Raw genomic sequence first — 21065 nt, forward strand, 5'->3', positions numbered from 1 at the left:
ATTCCTGGCTTGGGTCACTGTGTGTGCAGAGCCTGCACGTTCTCCCCGAGTCTGCGTGGGTTTCCTCCGGGTGCTCCGGTTTTCTCCCACAAGTCCCGAAAGAAGTGTTGTTAGATAATCTGGAAATTCTGAATTCTCCCTGTGTACCCGAACAGGCGCCGGAATGTGTCTACCAGGGGCATACCACGGAAACTTACTGTAATGTAAGCCTACTTGTGACAATAAAGATTATTATTATACGGTGCCTGAAACAAAACAGCAAATCACCTCTTCCAACACAGTAATTCTAAATATATATATTTCATAGTTTGATAAATGTGCTTAAATTTTTTAAATTTAGGACAAAGGTGAGTTAGGCAAACCTTTATTTATAATGAATACAAAATATACAAATGTAGCTAGGTAGAAGCTGCACATATTCATTTGCAGGATCCGGTGTGTTGCAAACAAAAATAACTTGTCCAGGCATCATGCCTTTTTTCCAAACAAAAGCTTAAGAGATAACTGTTCCCTTTTGCATTATCCATGGCAATGCCACTACCAGAGTCCACTTGCCCATCAATAAAGCACTCTTTTCTCATACAGTATAAATTTTTTGTATCCGTTGAAATTTGGTATTCTTACGATTCTGTCCTGACGAGTGAAAGACAAAGAGCTTAGACAGCACGGGCGGGATTCTCTGCCACGAGTCCGCCTCGCTACCGCTGTCAGCGAGGACTGAGTTTGGCGCCCAGCCAAATCTCCATTCACTGCAGCGGGAACGGAGAATCCCACAGGGGTGAATCTCCGTGTCTCTTCGATCAGCAATACAAAATAGTTGCACAGTAACAGCATCATCAGGAAAATGGTTTTGCCGCAGCGACATGACTATGGATAAACTCTTCCTCTTTATTTTTTCAAAATACTGTACATATAACTGCAGACCTTTTAATAATTTCAGTAACAATTTTACCATTTTCTTAAAATGAAAGGATAACAAAATTAATATATGTCCAAGCTTTCAAAAAAATCAGTCCCAAACATTTATTTTGTCAGGGTCATTATGGATAGGACCTTTCACCATACAAATGGTGCTCTCTCCCGCAGCATGCGTACTCCAAACCGTTGCCACTCACGCTGATGTATCCACAGTTCCTGTGTTGTATCTAGACAAGCCAGAACTGCACCACCTTTCCATGCTATCAAGCGTGGATCCATGTCCTAATGATAAAAAGATAAAAGATTCAGCTTATGAATCTCTCCAACAGATTGGTGAAAGGCATTTTAAAACTGTGCCGTATTGCTTTGCATTTTCTGCACTGTTGAAAAATTTTCAAGCTCAGTGAACGTCAAATAAAATAAAAATAACAGAGTAAACAGAGATGCAGATTTTCTAACAAATTCTATTTTGGATATGCAACAAGGCCAACATATTTTGGCCAGAGAATGATAGAAAGGCTGCTTTTTCTTCTTGAGACAAAGCACAGGAAATGCTCCCACTAGTACATCCACTCAGACTCTCAAAATTCAGAAAATCCTCCAAAACTAAGATTGTGCATATTAACTTTTTGTGTGGCATCTTTTTAAAAACAATTTAGTGTACCCAATTCATTTTTTCTAATTAAGGGGCAATTTAGCGTGGCCAATCCACCGACCCTGCACATCTTTTGGGTTGTGGGGGGCGAAACCCACGCAAACACGGGGAGAATGGACAGCACGGTAGCATAGTGGTTAGCACAATTGCTTCACAGCTCCAAAGTCCCAGGTTCGATTACCGGCTTGGGTCACTGTCTGTGCGGAGTTTGCACGTTCTCCCCGTGTGTGTATGGGTTTCCTCCGGTTTTCTCCCACAGTCCAAAGATGTGCCGGTTAGGTGGATTGGCCATGCTAAATTACCATTAATTAGAAAAATTTAAAGTGCCCTCGGTGTTGGGTGGGTTACTGGGTTATGGGGATAGGGTGGAGGTGTGGGCTTGGGTAGGGTGCTCTTTCCAAGAGCCGGTGCAGACTTGATGGGCCGAATGGCCTCCTTCTGCACTGTAATTCTATGAATCTATGAATGTGCAAACTCCACACGGAAAGTGACCCAGAGCCGGGATCAAACCTGGGACCTCGGCACCGTGAGGCAGCAATGCTAACCACTGTGCCACCTTGCTGCCTTTGTGTGGCATCTTGAATGCCTTTTAGAAATCTAAATATACTACATCTACTGGCTGTCATTCATCTATGCTACTAGTTGCAGCTTCAAAAACCTTGAACAAATTTGTCAAACAAAATTTCCGTTTCTTAAAAAATATTGACACCATGATTTTCTAAATGCACATTGAGACTTCCTCCATAATAGATTCCTGAGATATTAGCTAGAGCAGTCATTTTTTTCATATGTTAACTTACACAACAAGTGTATTTAAGAAGAGTTAGTAGGAAGGGGTCGACAAGAGGATGAATACAAATGGGAAGACAAAAGATAAGACGTGGTACAAAAGGGAAGAAAAAGGGCACAACAAAGATGATAATAGTGGGAAACGAGGTGTGGTTGTTATTCAATGCAGGAATCATTCTATAGACAAGAATGATTTCTTTGTATTTTGCTCAGGTTTGTAGAAGTGCTGGAGAAACTGCTCTGGGTGTAGAAGCAATATTCTATTCTTTTACAGCATCAGGCTGCAAATTTTAGAGTGGGGAGAGAAAACTAAGATTATTGGATGTTGCATTCGTAACAGAGGGCTCAACTTTGAGATGAGGAGATGGTAACCAATATAGATGATTATTTTACACCATCAGGATGCTCGTTACAGTTGTCTCAAAATACATGGGGTAAAAACTTAGAATTTAATGCTCCTACCATTCAGAATGCATGACAAACGTGTATACAGAGGTGGAATATGCATTAATTGAAGTCGACAAGATTTTCCATCCTCTAAATTGGATGAATGTGGTTTTAAGTGTCATACATGTTCTCCGTAAAGTCGTAGGTAGGTAGGTACAAATGATAAAGTACAGTTCTGGTTGCCACATTACCAAAAGGATGTGGATGCTTTGGAGAAGGTGCAGAGGAGGTTCACCAGGATGTTGCCTGGTATGGAGGGCGCTAGCTATGAAGAGAGGTTGAGTAGATCAGGATTATTTTCATTAGAAAGACGAGGTTGAGGGGGGACCTCATTGAGGTCTACAAAATCATGAGAGGTATAGACAGGGTGGATGGCAAGAAGCGTTATCCCCAAAGTGGGGGACTCAATTACTAGGGGTCACGAGCTCAAGGTGAGCGGGGAAAAGTTTAAGGGAGATATGCGTGGAAAGTTCTTTACGCAGAGGGTGGTGGGTGCCTGTAACGCATTGCTGGCAGTTGTGGTAGAGGCGGGTACGATAGCATCATTTAAGATGTATCTAGGCAGATACATGAATGGGCAGGGAGCAGAGGGATACAGATCCTTAGAAAATAGGCGACAGTTTTAGATTGAGGATCTGGATCGGCGCAGGCTTGGAGGGCCGAAGGGCCTGTTCCTGTGCTGTAATTTTTCTTTGTTCTTCTTTCTTAAATTTTAACATGAGGTTTCCAGAAGTCAAAATGGATGCTGCTCTGTCCTTAGGTTTAAAATGCAACATTGGGGCGCAATTTGCATATTTAAAAAGTTCCACTCAAACTCATGGTGGATGTTCTTGCTGCCAATAACTTAAAATTTAGGCATATCAGAGCAAGGAAGGAATGAGTAAAATTCCCACTCCATTTTAATTGCCCGCCACGCCACATAGTTTCCAATAGGTGGGCAAGTTAAAGTAGATTCTGTCACTGAGATGAGCAGGCATGTAGGCAACTAAATTCACTGAGAGTGTTGATTTGCGATAGCATTAGGTACATTCTGCAGAACATTCAAAATTATGCAGCGTAGTTAGTTGAGTGGGGTAAATGAAAGTCAAGCTTCCGTTAGGAACTCTAACTATCAATGCAGTTGGATACATTTAGAAATGCTGTTCCAGTAAAATTAATCTGTATGCAAAAGACAAGAAATACATTTCAAAATAATCTGTGATTCTACAAGCTGGAGTTGTGGAACTTGGCATTAAATTATAGTGGATTAAAGGTCCTCAAATATGGGCAGCAGGCTGCTTCACGCCTCGAGGTCCCAGGTTCTATCTCAGCCCTGGGTCACTGTCTATGTAGAGCTTGCATATTCCCCGTGTTTGCATGGGTTTCGCCTCCACAACCCAAAGATGTGCAGGGTAGGTGGATTGGCTATGCTAAATTGCCCCTTAAAAAAATTTTCTTTTAAAACCAAAGGTCCTCAAATATTTAGAAATATTCATATGTGAGCTTCAAAATGATCAAAAATGTTTTTAAAGAACATAGAATTTTTTGTTCACTGTATACTTAGCAAGGGAGCAGCAATGACTTCCCCACCAGCCAAAATCTGCAGGGAGCATCAGCCAAAGCCAAAAGAAGCCCAATGTGGTACATTTTAGACATATTCCTCAAGATTTCCTGATGTGTCAGGAGGATTCGCCAGCCATAACTCTGACCTTGTGCAAGGGACTGTTCCTTAGAATCTCGGCTGGTGGCCTCCTGCTGTTAGGACAGCTGTTCTCTGATATTTTGATCGGGAAGTCAGCAAGCAGAATGCCAACAGGAGTCATGCCTGCTTGCTGTGCGTCGCTTGTTTTGCCCATGAGTTAAAACGATTCTCACCTTTCCACTTGCGGGTGACTCCATAGGACTCCATCGGTCAGCTGAAGGCTTTGATGACATGTTATGGGAAGACAGTGGCGTAATGTTAATTTCCCCGAACGAGTAGTCCAGAGGCTGAGGCTAATGATCAGGGGCCAGGGGTTCAATTCCCACCATGGCAGCTTGTGAAACTTAAATTCAATTAATAAATCTGAAATTATAAAACTAGTCTCAGTAATGGTACCCATGATATCATTGTTGATTATTGTAAAAACCCATCTGTTTCAATAATGTCCGTCTGGGAAGGAAACCTGACATCCCGAGACTCCAGATCCACAGCATTGAGGTTGACTCTTAACTTGCGCCTCAGCTCAAGGGCAATTAAGGATGGGCAACAAATGCTGGTGTTGCCAGCGGTGCCCACATCCCATTAAAGAATACGTGTAAAACTGTGTCTCTTTGATGGCTTTCTAACCTGTCGATAATCTAGATCAACCAGAGATTTAATCTAACCTCTTAAACAATACCATATTGTACAACATTATTTTTCTCACCTTGGGTCTTGTGATAACTTCAACATTCTCTACTATTCTGCGGAATGAAGGTGGCATCTTGTTGAGAATTCTGTGTTGTAAAAATTCTTGAGCCCCATGGAACATTAGGCCTCCTCCAACTACCAAAATGGAACTGTACATTTTCTTTTTTGTTTCATCAGAGCCTGAAAGTGTACATGTTTCTCTTATGTAATGCACAGTACCAAGATAATATTAAGGTAGCATGGGGCTTTGACTGATTCTTTTCCAAATTACATAAGGAGCTTGTTCAAAACAATCTTAACAAATTAATCCATTAAAAGTTACATATTCAAACTTGCGTTAAAAAATTAGATATTTGCATTCCTCATGAAAAGTTTAATTATTTGGTTATTGTAATTTCACAAAAATAACTTGACCCTGTAAACTTGAGATGTCAGACAGAAACCGCAGCTTGATTGCTCCATAAGACACCATATACAAGAACAGAGCATCACTCATTTCCATAAGTCAATTTAAACATACTTCTAAACTTATGCTTATAAATCAAATATAAATGACTCCAACAGCTCTTTGTTGAAGTACAGAATCATAGAACCACCCAGCACAGAAGGTGACCATTTGGTGCATTGGGGCCTAAGCAACTAAAAGCATAACGACCAATGGTGGAGCATGGTCAACAGCTGGAATTGGAGAAGCGGAGATATCTTGTAGCATTGTGGGACTGGGGGGTGTAGCCATCTCAGATGGCCACCTGCAAAGGACCATGGGAATTATGGCCAACTCAGGACTCAGACACACTCAGAGCTTGTGTGTGTATTTACAACTCAGATAGCGGGACACGATCGAAACCCCCGCTCGTTTGCATTCTAATTGCCCATTTCCCCAGAACAAAAGGACTGTACTCAGGTAACCGATACAGATGCAGACTAACCAGCGCTACTCCATTCGCTAAGAAAGCCCAAACAGCTAAGGTCAATGGCCACTCAGGACACACCCAGCCATCAAGGCACCCACCCCTTTATTGGCCAAAATCAAAGGCAGTGATTGAAGCCTGTTGAATTATTGGGTCCAAAGCTAAGGACCGCCCCAAAGAGCGCAAATCCCAGAGGGATAAAAAAAGACACAGCCATGCGTTCGGTCTCTCTTGGCCCCGGCCTACTCCTAAAACCAAGTGTAGCATTACGACCAGAAGGCAAGTTCAAGACCAACGATCGCTACCAGACGGATGAGCCCAGCAGAAACTAAGCCACTTCTTCCACCCAGCCACGCAAGATCTGAACAAAGGCCTTGTTCATCTGCATAGAGCCAGTTGCCCTGAAGTTAAGTATAGGTTATTGTAGTTGTAAGGTGTAGTTTAACTTGTAGTGTTTTATATTGCATGTCGAAGTAATCCTTGTGTGTAAATAAACTATCTTTGAACTTGAACTGACTAACTGGTTGTTTGGTCTTTGATCGATATCCGGTAAAGCCTTGTGGTGGCATCATTTGATACCTGGCGACTCTAAAGTGAATCATTATTAATTGGCAACCTTACTCCGGTGCCGATTGGCAACATTATTGGTGACTCAGGTGGGACAGTAATCCACTCATTAAAAAGAGCAACAGGGGATATTACAAAGAAAGGGGAGTGACGATTTTGAAAAAAAGATGAGAATTATTAAAATTAAGATGTTGTTTGATCAGGAGTCATTGTAGATTAGAGAGCACAGGAATCATTGGGGAAAAGGGCTTGCTTGGTGTGAGGTAAGATACGAGCAGCAGCATTTTGGATTACTTCCAGTTTATGGGAGACCAGCCAAGAGTGCATTGGAATAGTTCAGTCTAGAGGCAACGAAGGCAGAAATTAGGATTTAAGTTGAGACAGGAGGTGAAGACAGACGATGTTACAGAGGCGGAAATGAGCAGAAATAATAATAATAATCACTTATTGTCACCAGTAGGCTTCAATGAGGTTACTGTGAAAAGCCCCTAGTCGCCACATTCCGTCGCCTGTTTGGGGAGGCCGGTACGGGAACTGAAACCTGCGCTGCTGCTTTGTTCTGCATTACAAGCCAGCTATTTAGCCCAGTGTGCTAAACCAGCCCCTAAATGGTCTTAGCAATGGCACGAATATGAAGCTCATCTCTGATGCAAATGTTTCAAATAGATGCTTAATCTCAGGCTGTTGCCAGGGAGAGAGAATGTTGTCAGTAGTTCGGGAATGGCGCTGGAACAGGGAACGAAAATAATGGCGCAGCCTTCCCAATATTCAATTGGAGGATTCTTCTGCTCATCCAGTAATTAATATTATTATTCAAAAGTTTTTCCTCACGAGTCCGATAGTCTTTGCCTTAACCATTCACTCTGACAAAGTGTTCTGTAGGTCACCAATGTGCCACATAAATCATTTTCTCTAACATCTGCCCTCATTCTGTGATCATTTTAAACTGATGATCCCTCATCATTGACTTGCTAGCCAAAGGAAATGATATTTCTCCAACCACTCAATAAAATCCTTCATACCTCTGAACCAAAACTATTATTAAATTTCCTCTTAGCTTCTCTGCTGCATTGATAACATTCAGGAATCATTCTAGTGAATGCTGGAAAATCTTTAACGTCCTTTCTATGATATCCAAAACGGCACACAATTACCTTTATTCTTGCATTTGATGACCCAAAATGCTAATTACCTTTTGCTTTAAAGTATACACACTGCCCTGTAAATGTAACAAGGATTGAAAGCAGTTTTCAAATGAATGCCCATCACTTATTTTTATAAAACTACAGTACATTTCATAGTTATTCTTACCACAGCAATCAATACTGTGCAGTATTGATTTGTCGAGCCCCAAAGCCTTTCCTTCAAATTGTGACACAGTTGTTTTTCTGGCCATCAGAGCAGCTGGGAGATCCTCAGAATCATTTCCTCCCAATAGGCAATCATGCTGAGATGTTCCAAGTTCTAGTTCATGAGAATGACTCTTCTCTGCACTGTCGGTGTTCTGAGTGCCCGATTCTCCTTCATATCCAGCATACTTAGCTAATGCTTTCCTCTCGGCAATAGCTTTGGCAGCCTAAGGCAATAGCAGTGGTATCATATTAAGCGGCTCGGTATAAAATGTGTAACAAGTTCTCAGATTTTACAAGCACAAAGCCATGATGGTCTCTGCAGATTCTTTAGCAAGCTAATATATTGTTTTGTAACGATTAATGATTTACTTGTGTCTCATCCATTTCACTACATATCTGTCAATTTAAAGAGACTTTTCTGCGAAGTATTATCAAATTAGTGACCCTCACCTGCTCCTGTTTACTTTGGGTTGCCACTAAGTAATGCTCATCATATGGATCTTCTGAATCACCATGAAATCGGTGTTGCAATGAGGTTATCTTCTGTCCCACAATTCCAAAAGTAGTTGGATAAAACAGTGCCATCGGTGCCTATAGTCAGCAAATATTAAATTTATTAACCAGCATTCATAGCTCAAAAGTTTTTATTTGGTTCTGAATTAGCATCTGAGTGGCAGGCTAAAATTCCCACGTGCCTATCAAAGATTTCAAGTCCTCATTTTTGACCAAATTAATTCAAGTCTAAAGGCCGCCCTATCTGAAATAGATTGATCCTGGAATTATTAATAATGCAGAGAAATGATGGCTGATTTAAAAATTTGCAAGCCTTTTTAGTTTCCTCCCAATCATCTCCTGCTCATCTTAATAATTTGTTGCTGCAATGCCCAAGAAAGGTAATAATACACTTTTTCATCATCAGAAGATACTGCTGGTTTTTCTTTAGACTGCATTCTGGAACACTATGATGGCTAGTTTGTTCTTTACAACTACCTTTAGCTTTGACTGAATTTTGGTGGATAAAAATCGAATGCGTCTTTACCCACAACGGACAAAGAAAACCAGTGGTAGCTGTCTGGACAAAAAATTCAATATTCCTGTTTCTTCAAAACATAATACAGCATTTAGCTCAGACTGAACTCAACATTTTTAGTTAGAAGACCACAAATTCTTCATTGATTGCAAATTAGAATGCTACTCAAAGGAAACATCTTTAAAATACACGTTTCAGTCACCTGTAGCTTTTCATCTCCTTGTCGCAACTGGTATAATAATGCTGGAGAATCTGGTTGACGGACCTTGAATTCATGATCCTGAATTCCAGAAATGTCCTGTTTAGTGAAATGGAACAAGAGTAATATTTTACTCGACACCTTTATAATGCTTTCAACTTAACATCATCATTCAAGGTGGGGATAGTGGAAAGAGATGCCTGAAGGAATGAAATGAGATCAGAGACTTCCATTTTAATCTGGTTTACTGACTTGTATACTGGTTACTTGTAAGTTATTTGTTAATGCAAGGTATGGGACAACATGTTAGGTGAAAATGATTAATTGAGTATTTTAAAGGTTATTCTTGACTATTCCACTGCACTCCTGCCAATTCTCTCATGTTCTAACCCTCTGCAAACTCCTAACCTTCACCACATCCTGTTCACACACAACCCCCATTCTCACTGAGCTGCACTGGCTCTCAATGCCCTGATTTAAAATTCTCAACCTCATTTTCCAATTCCTCCATGGATTCACCTCTTCCTATCTATGTAATCTCCACCAGTTCTACAACCACCGAGATCTCTTGTGCTCGTCCAACTCTGAACTCTTGAGCATCCCTAATTTTAATTGTTCCACAATTGGGGTTGTGCTGCCAAGGATGCTTCATCCTTAAACCTCTGCTTCTCTACCTCTCTTGCATCGCCTTTTGGGGCTCCATATCAAATTTTGTTTGATAACACTCTTGTGAAGTACCTTGGATTGCTTTACCAAGTGTAAAGTGCTAAAGAAATGCAAGTTGTTGCGATTTTTGCTGCAGAGTGCAGCAAAGGCTTACCAGGCTGATTCCTGTGATGGCGAGACTGTCATATGAGAAGAGCCTAACTTGGTGAGGACGGCTCGAGTGGCACGGTAGCACAATGGTTAGCACTGTTGCTTCGCCGCTTCAGGGCCCCGGGTTCGATTTTCAGCTTGGGTCACTGTCCTTGCGGAGTCTACACATACTCCCCGTGTCTGTGTGGGTTTCCTCTGGGTGCTCCAGTTTCCTCCCACAAGTCCCGAAAGACATGCTTGTTAGGTGAATAGGGCATTCTGAATCCTCCCTCAGTGTACCTGAACAGGTGCCGGAGTGTGGCGACAAGGGGATTTTCAGAGTAACTTTAGTGCAGTGTTAATGTAAGCCTACTTATGACACTAATAAAGATTATTATTATATTCATTGGAGTTTAGATCTCATAGAAACTTACAAAATTCTAACAGGTTTAGACAGGGTAGATTCAGAAAGAATGTTCCCAATGGTGGGGGAGTCCAGAATTACGGGTCATAGTTTGAAGATAAGGGGTAAACCTTTCAGGGCTGAGGTGAGGAGAAATTTCTTCATCTAGAGAGTGGTGAATCTGTGGAATTCACTGCCACATAAAGTAATTGAGGCCAAAATGTTGTGTAATTCCAAAAAGGAATTAGATAGAATCATAGAAACAGTGCAGGAGGCCATTCGGCCCATCAATTCTGCAATGACCCTTCGAAAGACCACTCTATCTAGGCCCAATCCTCCCCAATTCCTGCAACTCCACCCCAAAGGGGCAATTGATCATAGCCAAACCACCTAACCTGCCAATCTTTGGACTGTGGGAGGAAACCAGAGCACCCTGAGGAAACCCACACAGACAAGCGGAAAATGTACAAACTCCGCTTACAGTCACCCGAGGTCAGATTCGAACCTGGGTCCCTGGTGCTGTGAGGCAGCAGTGCTAACCACTGTGCCACCGTGTTGCCCTTGGGGCTAAAGGGATCAAGGGATATGGGGGGGAAGGTGGGATCGGGGTATTGAACTTGATGATCAGCATGATCATAACGAAAGGTGGAGCAGGCCGAATGCTCTCCTCCTGTTTCGATTTTCTATGTACGTTTCTGTGCATGTTTCTATAGAAGACTAAAGCAATGCTTGACAGGTGTCTTACAAAAGGCAGGATATTTTAAAAATATATAATTTGACTTTATTCCAATGGCAGACCCATACATGGAATGAAAGTTTTCCTCCAGCCCTGCATTTATCTTAGGGGAATAGAATATTGGACCCAAGGGAAGATTTTAGTGGGTCTCAGTAGACACCTTGGTGCGGACCACAGAAAAACTTTCACTTGCATCCAGCACTCTCATTGCTGATTTTATTTATCAACTTGGGAAAGGTGTCTGGGCAGGAAGCACACGAACGGAATGAAATTGTGTCAATTCTTAATTCACAGTGGTTGAAGAGTCTGTCACTCCTATATCAATCTGTAATTTCAACTGTTCCTGAAATTTAGTGCAATAGGCATTGGTTGCACTTTTTATAACTTGTGGGCTGGGATTTTGCACACTCGTTTGTGGTCATGAATTGCAACGGGAGCACAAAGTTTCACCGAAAGGGTCAGATTACAGGTTATAATTGTCCCCACCCCCACCAGTGATGTATCGGAATTCTCGATGTTCAATGTCGAGAATCCCATTAGAATAAATTTAAATAGGACAGCATGGCGGGGCAGTGGTTAGCACTGCTGCCTCACGACGCTGAGGTCCCAGGTTCGATCCCGGCTCTGGGTCATTGTCCGTGTGGAGTTTGCACATTCTCCCCGTGTTTGCGTGGGTTTCACCCCCACAACCCAAAGATGTGCAGGGTAGGTGGATTGGCCACGCTAAATTGCCCCTTAATTGGAAAAAATGAATTGAGAACATTTATTTTTTTAAATAATAAATTTAAATCTAATTACCAGGCCTCTGTGCCTGATAACACCCCCATTACATTATCGATTCGCCTCAGCGTGAGGGGACGCCAACTTGAATTACATATGGTATCCCACAGTGTGGGCAGATCCTATGCATGGGAGCTCAGGTGGGAGTGGGGTGGGTTCTACTGTTATTTCTGTGCCCCGGGGTGCTTCTAAAAACAGTAGCCCGATCTTTAAAAAACAAAGTTGCTGGTGGCCGGGTTCAATCAGAGTGTTACATCATGGAACCCAGCCCTTGCATTTTCTTTTCCAATTTGCTACCGATACAGCAGAGAAAGCTGCAATGAGGCCGGCAGCTTCAATCTGCAAATCCCATTCATTGGGAAAAGTCCCACCCGTGAAATTGCAATAGGAAAATTTAAATATGGGTTCACTTCAAAATGCAAATATTCATAGATTCATAAAATTTACAGTGCAGATGAAGACCATTCGGCCCATTGGGTCTGCAACGACCCTTGGAAATAGCGCCCTACTTAAGCCCCCACCTCCACCCTATCCCAGTAACCCAGTAATGCCACCTAACCTTTTTGGACAGTAAGGGCAATTTAGCATAGCCAACCCACCTAACCTGCACATCTTTGGACTGTGGAAGGAAACCGGTGCACCCGGAAATAACCCACGCAGACACGGGGAGAACGTGCATACTCCACACAGACAGTGAGCCAACCCGGGAATCGAACCTGGGACCCCGGAGCTGTGAAGCAACAGTGCTACCACTGTGCTACCGTGCCACCATCGAATCAAACATTTGAAACTAGGATTATCCTACAATTTAGAAGGATTATTCAATCAATTTTTACGCATCTTTCCCCAAAACATATTATTCCTAAACACCATAAACTATTATTTACTGAAGATTACAAGATTTAGAATTTAAATTTTCACTTGCTTTCCTAGAGTTTTCCTACTTTAACTTTTGTTGGAGCCATGTTTGACCTGATCTAGATGGCAGAATGTCTCTTTAAGCTGCTGAAGGAGAAGACAGTCCATTCGATTGAATAGTTGGCAAGTTCTATAAGGGAAACCAGACCGCTGCATAAGCCAGAAGAAACATCTGGTCACATCAGATCCTCCATATGCCAAACGCAATCTGCCAGACATAGATAAATCAGTCAACAATACCGTCGGTATCCATGTTTATTACTGGCATAACATGAAATAAAAATGTACAAACCTAATCAAACTGATTCTGAAGAACATTCACCTTGAAGTTATGCGGGTTCGTTAAGGTTTGCTTACATACCTGTAAACCCAACTGCACCGCCACTTCACTCAACCAATCAGAAACTGTGCCTTTCATCCTCATGTTCTAAAATTACTTCCCTGAACATTGCCACCTCATCACTTCCCTCTCTTCAAGATCCTCCTTAATACCCACCTCTTTGACCACACTTCAAATCACCCCTCTTTTTGTCTTCTAATCTGGCTTAGTATCTATTTTTGGCTTGATAATGCTTCTATAAAGCACTTTTCAATGTTAAAAGAACTGTGCAATGCTATAGACAGAACTCATCGATTCCCCAACCAATGGATCAGATCAAAGGTGCAATCGTGCCACATCCAGTCGTGAATGGTGGCGGACAATTGAACAACTAACCGGAGAAACAGGCTTGTAAATATCCGCATCTTCAATGATGGCGGAGCCTAGCGTGTCAATGTCAAAAAGCATTTGGATCCATCTTCAGCCAGAAGTGCTGTGAATGATCCATCTTGCTCTCCTTATGAGGTCACAAGAGCCACAGGTGCCAGTCATTTTAAGGTGGGTCTTGAAGGAAGAAAGGCAGTATGTGGGGTTGAGGTGGCCGAAGGCACAGATGGTGGTGGAGTGAAGGGGAGGAGCAATTATGATTTGACTCACTAAACGTGTTATCAAGAAAGAGCTGGATACAGGAATGGTTATGTACCCTCATCTATTAGGCAATAGTACAGAAGATTTGTGCTCCAGAACTAGTCATGCTCCTAGCTAAGCTGACCTTGTACCGCTACAATGCTGGCATTTACCCAAGAATGTGGAAAATTGCCCAGCGATTCCCTGTCCATGAACAGACAAATGCAATCCGGATAATTTCCTCTCCATCAGTCTATTTGCGATCATCAGCAAAATGATGGAAGGTGTCGTTGACAATGCTATCAGGTGATGCTTGCTCAGAAATAACCTACTCCCTCATGCACAGTTTGGGTTCTGCCACGGTGACTCAGCTCCTCACCTCATTACAGCCTTGGTCCAAACAGGGACAAAAGAGAACCCTAAGCGGTGAGATGAGAGTGACTGCCCTTGACATAAAGGAGCATTTAACGGAGTGTGGCACCAAGGAGCCCTCATAAAGCTTGAGTCAATGGGAAGTTGGGGGGAAACTCTCCACTGGTTGAAGTCACACCTAGCACAGAGGAAGATGGTTGTGGTTGTTGGAGGCCAATCATTTCAGTCCCAGGACATCATTGCAGGGGTTCCTCAGGTTGATATCTTCAGCCCAACCATCTTCAGCGGTGTCATCAATGAATTTTCATCCAACGCATGGTTAGAAATGGGGATGTTTACTGATGATTGAAAGTGCTCAGTCGCATTCACTTAGTTACTGAAGTAGTCCTTGACCACCTCCAACAAAAGAGAATTAAATCATCTTCTCCTGATGGTTAACAACATTACCGCTGCTGAATCCCCACACCGACCATATATAGATACATAGAACATACAGGCAGTGACCCAGTGCGGAATTGAACCTGGGATCCTGGCGCTGTGAAGCCACAGTGCTATCCACTTGTGCTACCGTGTTGCCCTAAGGAGGGGTCTATCATTGACCAGAAACTGAGCTGTACCGGCCATATAAATACTGTGGCTTCAAGAGCAGGACAGAGATTTGGAATTCAACAGTGACTACCTCACCTCCTGACTCATCAAAATCTTTCCACCATCTATAAGGGACTCCGTTTGACAAGATGCGTGCAACTCCAAGACACAAAAGGCTTTACACCATCTAAGACAAAGTGGCCCGCTTGATTGGCGCCCCGCCAACACCTGCAATCGTGGTGTTGGGGTTGGTTTAGCACAGGGCTAAATCACTGGCTTTGAAAGCAGACCAAGGCAGGCCAGCAGCACGGTTCAATTCCCGTACCAGCCTCCCCGAACAGGCGCCGGAATGTGGCGACTAGGGGCTTTTCACAGTAACTTCATTTGAAGCCTATTTGATTTTCATTTCATTTTTAAAATTTCATTACAATATTCACCTCTATCACTGGCACACATTGGCGGCATCACTGTAGACCAGATACAAGATGCAACATAGAAAATCGCCAAGACACCTTCAATAGCACCGTCTGAATTTGGAGCTTCTACCACATAGAAAGACAAGGACATCAGATGCCTGGGAATCCCGCCACATGCAAGCCTTCTCCAAATAAAACAGCATCATGGCTTGGAAATATATCACCTCTTCTTCAATGTCACCGAGTTGAAATCCTAGCACTACCTAACAGCGCTGCATATGTACCCCCACCACATTGACTGCAGCAGTTCAAGAAGGCAGCTCACCACCACCTCCTCAAGGATAATTAGGGACAGATGCCAAATGCTGCTTTGTTAGCAATGCTCACATCCCATGAACAAATTTTTAAAAATTACAAAAATATCGTTTTAAGAATAAAGCCTTTAAGAACTGCATAAAAATAAAGCCAAATAGGTTTTTGAAAAATGAAAACAAATTGAAGAATAGTCAAAAACACATGTCTCCATGGACAGTAGCGTATATGCACAGAAGTGTCAATGTGCACTTCAGTCCTAATGATATTTACTTTGTTGCCCCCAATCCAGATCTATACCTTCGCCCTTTGTTACACGGTCAGAATAATCCAGTCATGGACTCCTTGCACAGGGTTAAAAGTCACAAACATATTCATCCTCAAATGTGTCAGACCAGACTGGCAAATGTGATATTGAGCAAAGTTCAACTGAAAATTTCAGTCCCCACTGGAATGCGAAAGTCCCCCAGAACCGTCCAATACGTTTGCTGCTGTGCCACCTGTAGCAGATTTCAAACAAGGTTTTCTTTTGATATTACGGTAACTCTGGAGCAGCTACTATTTATCAATTGTCATCATTGTGACTTAAAGCTGCAAGTTGTGGCAGTGCTGTTAATATCAGAAAAATATTAGGACGACACTTAATGATCAAAAAAGTCAGTCAGATTGCAAAACTATATGAAGCTGTATTTCGTATATAAAGTGGCATATATTAAATTGTTTGCACATCAGACTAATATTTTGAGTTGCACTCCAAATATCGGGATTGCAAATATTTCCCTTCTATAATCTGCAACTGATTAAAAAATGCCCCACTTCAAACACTTCTTTTGCCTCAGATATTATGCACAGCAAGTTCGGATATCCCACTGGTTACCTTGGTTTGGACCTTTGAATCAAAAATCTTTAATCCACCTTTAAAAGTGAAGCCTGACCTGGTATTTCGTTGCGACACTCCATCCTCGACACAACATACACTGGTCTTCTGTTCTCCTACATCTATAACACAGGCACTGCTTAAGCCACTTCCAAATGTAGCACAGATTGATTCCTGATGGACAACAGCACCTGGAAAACATTATAGAAGGAATGAAGGAAAAGAATAACTAAAAACATTGTCAAAAGTTCTTAAAATTGAATAATCTCCTGTATTTATTTCTTATCTTATGCATGATTGAGCAAATATAATTATTTATATATTCTTGATTAACCAACTATTAAATACCTCATTTAAAAATGAGAAGCTATTAACTTCTACAGATACAGTATCTCAAATCTGGCTGTTCAAAGATCAGAGCTGCCTGAGAATTGGACATTTTTAGAATGTGCCATACATCAATTTTAATTGTGTAAAAGAAAACTTAGCTGGACAATTTATCTAAGTGCTGCATTGGCGTGGTGTGGCATTCAACTAGTTATCCAAGTCACCGCTTGTATGCCGGGCTATTCCCACACTCCGCATTCACCTGACCGGACATGGTCCGAACCACCCAACCTAAAGTCCGGCAGGATCCCAAATCTGGCAGGGCATCTTGCTGCCCAAGGTTTTGAGACACTGTGGGCGGGATTCTCCGACTACCCGCCGAGTTGGAGAATCGCCAGGGTCGGTGTGAATCCAGCCACCGCCGTCCTCCAAATTCTCCCCCCAAATATCGGCCCGGCGTGAGTCGCGCTGCCCGCCTCAGAGAATGGTGGGGTCCGGCGCATCTCAATGGGCCCCAGGGCTGCCCGAATTCTCTGGCCCGCGATGGGCCAAAGTCCCGCCCGTTATTTGCCAGTCCCGCCGGCGTAAGTTGGAGTGGGTCCTTATCGGTGGGACCTGGCGTCGTGGGCGGCCTCAGGGGTTCTTGGGGGGGGGGGGGCGCGGGGAGATCTGGCCCCAGGAGGTGTCCCACGGTGGCCTGGCCCGCGATCGGGGCCCACTGATCCATGGGCTGGCCTGTGGCGTGGGGGCACTCTATTGTTCCGCACCGGCGGCTGTAGCAGTCCACCATTGCCGGTGCGGAAACAAAGCCCTTTGCGCATGAGCGGGGATGAGGCCAGCATGCGCTGGCGCTCCTGCGCCACCTCGCGCCGGCCGGCGGAGTCCCTTCGCCGCTGGTTGGCGTGGTGCCAAGCCCTTTTCCCGCCAGCCGGCGGGCGCAAACCACTCTGGGGCAGGCCTAGCCCCTGAAGGTGCGGAATTGGCGGCCCGACGCCGGAGTGATTCACGTCACTCCGTCTGGCCGGAGTTACCCGCCCCGCCAATTACGGAAGAATCCCGCCCTGTATTTCTATTAATTTTAATAGGTATTCTAGACTTAAAGTGAAAAATCGTAATTGTGAAATGAAACAAGCTCTGCATGGCAGATTCATCAGCATGTGAAAGAAGGGAAAGTGAAATTTTAATTTGAGATTCTGAGGAGACATTTTTACCCCAGATGGTTGTGGATGAATATATTTACGGCTCTGATAGACTGATTTGTGGTCCCTTAGAGTACCTAGGGGTATGGGGATCGGTGGGAAAATGGTGTTGAAGCCCAAGATCAGCTTGATCATACTGAATGAAGCAGGGTCCATGGGCTATATTGTCTGCTCCCGTACTTATTTCTTATGTCATGTTCTAAAAATGCACTCTTTTTCTAAATATGATTTGGAGCATTCCTTTGCTGAATATTTTGAAACAAGTCCACATTAAAATTACATTTGTGCAACCAGATCCCCTGCAATAATAAATATGCTATGTATGCTTACCTGAAAATCCTATATTGTTCAAAAGGATGTTTATCAGCTCTTTAACGTGTTGTCTGTTATAGATATCTGGGATTAGCAGAATACACCTGTAATACTTGTGTCAAAACAAAACAATTAAATAAATTACAGAATGAGCAAAATATTTTTAAAAGTTCAATACAAAAGGAAAATGTGTCTTAATGTATGTATTATATGTTAAAAATCTTGAATTGAGGACAGCACGGTGGTGCAGTGGGTTAGCCCTGCTGCCTCACGGCGCCGAAGTCCCAGGTTCGATCCCGACTCTGGGTCACTGTCCGTGTGGAGTTTGCACATTCTCCTGTTTGCGTGGGTTTCGCCCCCACAACCCAAAGATGTGCAGGTTAGGTAGATTGGCCATGCTAAATTGCCTCTTAATTGGGAAAAATGAATTAGGTACTCTAAATTTATTTTTTTTAAATCTTGAATTGGTGCAATATTCTCCCTCAAAATGCTTTGAATGCTCCTATGTCAAGTTCTACCGAGCCGTGGCAAAATACATGTTGGACTCAAAAATGCTAACTCTTGTTTCTATGTCACAGGTGCTGATCTCCAGCATACGCAGTATTTTGCTTTCATTTTATTGCAAAACAGTGAACATTATTATTCTCTGCTGCTCCCGCTCACAAGATGGCTTTCCAATTATAGATGTAGGTGCAGCATTTGTGAAAGCTCCATTCATGCTGGATTAGTGGCTGCCATTAAACTTTCAGTGAGTTTGAAGAAAGATTAAGTTTACTTGCACACATGTGAAATTTAGATAAATTGAAGAATAAATGTTAACCTGGACATAAATAATGTCATGGAATAATTTACATTCACCTAAACAGGCAGATGAGAACTTAGTTTAACGTAGCAACTGAACATAGAACAGTACAGCACAGTCAGGCCGTTTTGCACTCGATGTTGTGGCAAGCTTTATCCGATCAAGCTATCCCACTCCCCGTCATTTTGGTGTGCTCCATGTGCCTATCCAATAACCACTTGAAAGTTCCTAAAGTGTCCGACTCCACTATCACAGCAGGCAGTCCATTCCACACCCTAACCACTCTCTGAGTAAAGAACCTACCTCGGACACCCCTCCTATATCTCCCACCCCGAACCTTAGTTATACTCCCAGCTACATCCACCCGAGGAAATAGTCTATGAACGTCCACTCTATCTATCCCCCTCATCATTTTATAAACCTCTATTAAGTCACCTCTCATCCTCCTTCGCTCCAATGAGAAAAGTCCTTACTCCCTCAACCTTTCCTCATGAGACCTACCCTCCAATCCAGGCAGCATCCTGGTAAATCTTCTTTGCACCCTTTCTAATGCTTCCACATCCTTCCTATAATGAGGTGACTAGAACTACAGACAATACTCCAAATGTGGTCTCACCAGGGTCCTGTACAGTTGCAGCATAACCCCACGGCTCTTAAACTCAAGCCCCCTGTTAATAAACGCTAACACACTATAGGCCTTCTTCACGGCTCTATCCACTTGAGTGGCAACCTTCAGAGATCTGTGGACATGAACCCCAAGATCTCCCTGTTCCTCAGAACCCTGCCATTGACCCTGTAATCCGCATTCAAATTTGTCCTACCAAAATGAATCACCTCGCACTTATCAGGGTTAAACTCTATCTGCCATTTTTCGGCCCAGCTCTGCATCCTATCAACGTCTGTTCGCAGCCTACAACATCCACTACTCCACCAATCTTGGTGTCATCAGCAAATCTACTGACCCACCATTCAGCCCCATCCTTCAAGTCATTTATAAAAATCACAAATAGCAGAGGACCCAGCACTGATCACTGTGGTACACCGCTGGTAACAAGTAAAATCCTGATGAGTCTAATCCCCGGCAACTTCGTAAAAGCCAAAGATGCCCCATTCCCACATGAACGTGTCTCCACATAGACCAGGTCTATGTCAAAGGCAAGATTCAAATGCCAAATGAAAACACAGTAAATGGGTGAAAACGTCTTTATTCAATTGTGCACACCTTACAATGACTTGGCGTTGCTAAATGCCAGGACTTTGCACTGGAAAAAGCCGGAGGTTATCAAGCAGCTTTATTAGCCTCAGACTGCATGGTTAGTGTCTTGACATTCCCAAAGCAAAGTAGTTTCTTCGACTTGCATATCACAAGAAATGGCAGCTGTTCGGTGCCATCACATTGCCGCAGACCATTGTAACGACTGGTTTCATGCTCCGCTTTCCACCATTACACGTTTCACCATGCAACATCAAAGAATGTTGTTACACGTTCAAGACATGGGTAAGACCATTATGGACCTAATCATCCATCACTGCTGTCATAACCGCTGCACTCTGTTTACTGCGCGGAATTCGATGCTGTGCCCCGTCTTGAATCGGTCCAACCAACTGTCACTGCAGATGAATTCCACGTATCCCAACTTCTTTTCCAGGGTAACACCCCTTTTCTCCAGGATTGGACTGGAGATGGGCATGTTCTCTGCTTCTGCTGCCGTGAATCACATCAGCAGAGGATCTTCAACTTTGGGATAAGCAGCTGTTCTCATCCTCTTTGTGCTGGGGAGAATTCTGTTTGTCGGACTGTTCAATTATGTTTGTTTTGTGCTTTATAACAGTGGATAAACCTGATGACAGAATTGCCCACTCCTCTGAGGTGTCCGCTATCTGCCAAATGATGGGCTTGCCTTGCCTTGCCCTCCATGATTTTGTCCTCTTTTGTGGTCTAACTCTGCTCTCTGATTGTTTTGCAGCATCATATGAGAAGCTTAGACAAATTTCCAGCGTGTAATTTTGGCTTATCACCGTTAGGCATCGTTCTATGGAAAT

The 21065-nt window shown here is 43.1% G+C and overlaps 1 protein-coding gene across 3 annotated transcripts in view; it reads right to left on the minus strand.

The window, feature by feature from the left end:
* Positions 1-348: 348 nt before the first annotated feature.
* The window catches only part of actr8 (actin related protein 8), a 29585-nt gene continuing 8868 nt past the window's right edge, over positions 349-21065 (minus strand). For 2 of the 3 annotated variants that reach the window (XM_038812771.1, XM_038812772.1), the window contains exons 6-13: positions 18239-18332; positions 16441-16573; positions 12926-13079; positions 9243-9338; positions 8461-8601; positions 7970-8234; positions 5197-5360; positions 349-1200 (exon numbers count right to left, since the gene is read on the minus strand). In XM_038812771.1, the coding sequence (XP_038668699.1) occupies positions 1057-1200; positions 5197-5360; positions 7970-8234; positions 8461-8601; positions 9243-9338; positions 12926-13079; positions 16441-16573; positions 18239-18332 (1191 nt within the window). In that variant the 3' untranslated portion in view covers positions 349-1056. The remainder of the gene's footprint in view (positions 1201-5196; positions 5361-7969; positions 8235-8460; positions 8602-9242; positions 9339-12925; positions 13080-16440; positions 16574-18238; positions 18333-21065) is intronic. The other variant, XM_038812774.1, reaches the window with a different exon arrangement.

This window comes from Scyliorhinus canicula, chromosome 11 (assembly GCF_902713615.1).
Source record: "Scyliorhinus canicula chromosome 11, sScyCan1.1, whole genome shotgun sequence".
NCBI lineage: Eukaryota > Metazoa > Chordata > Chondrichthyes > Carcharhiniformes > Scyliorhinidae > Scyliorhinus > Scyliorhinus canicula.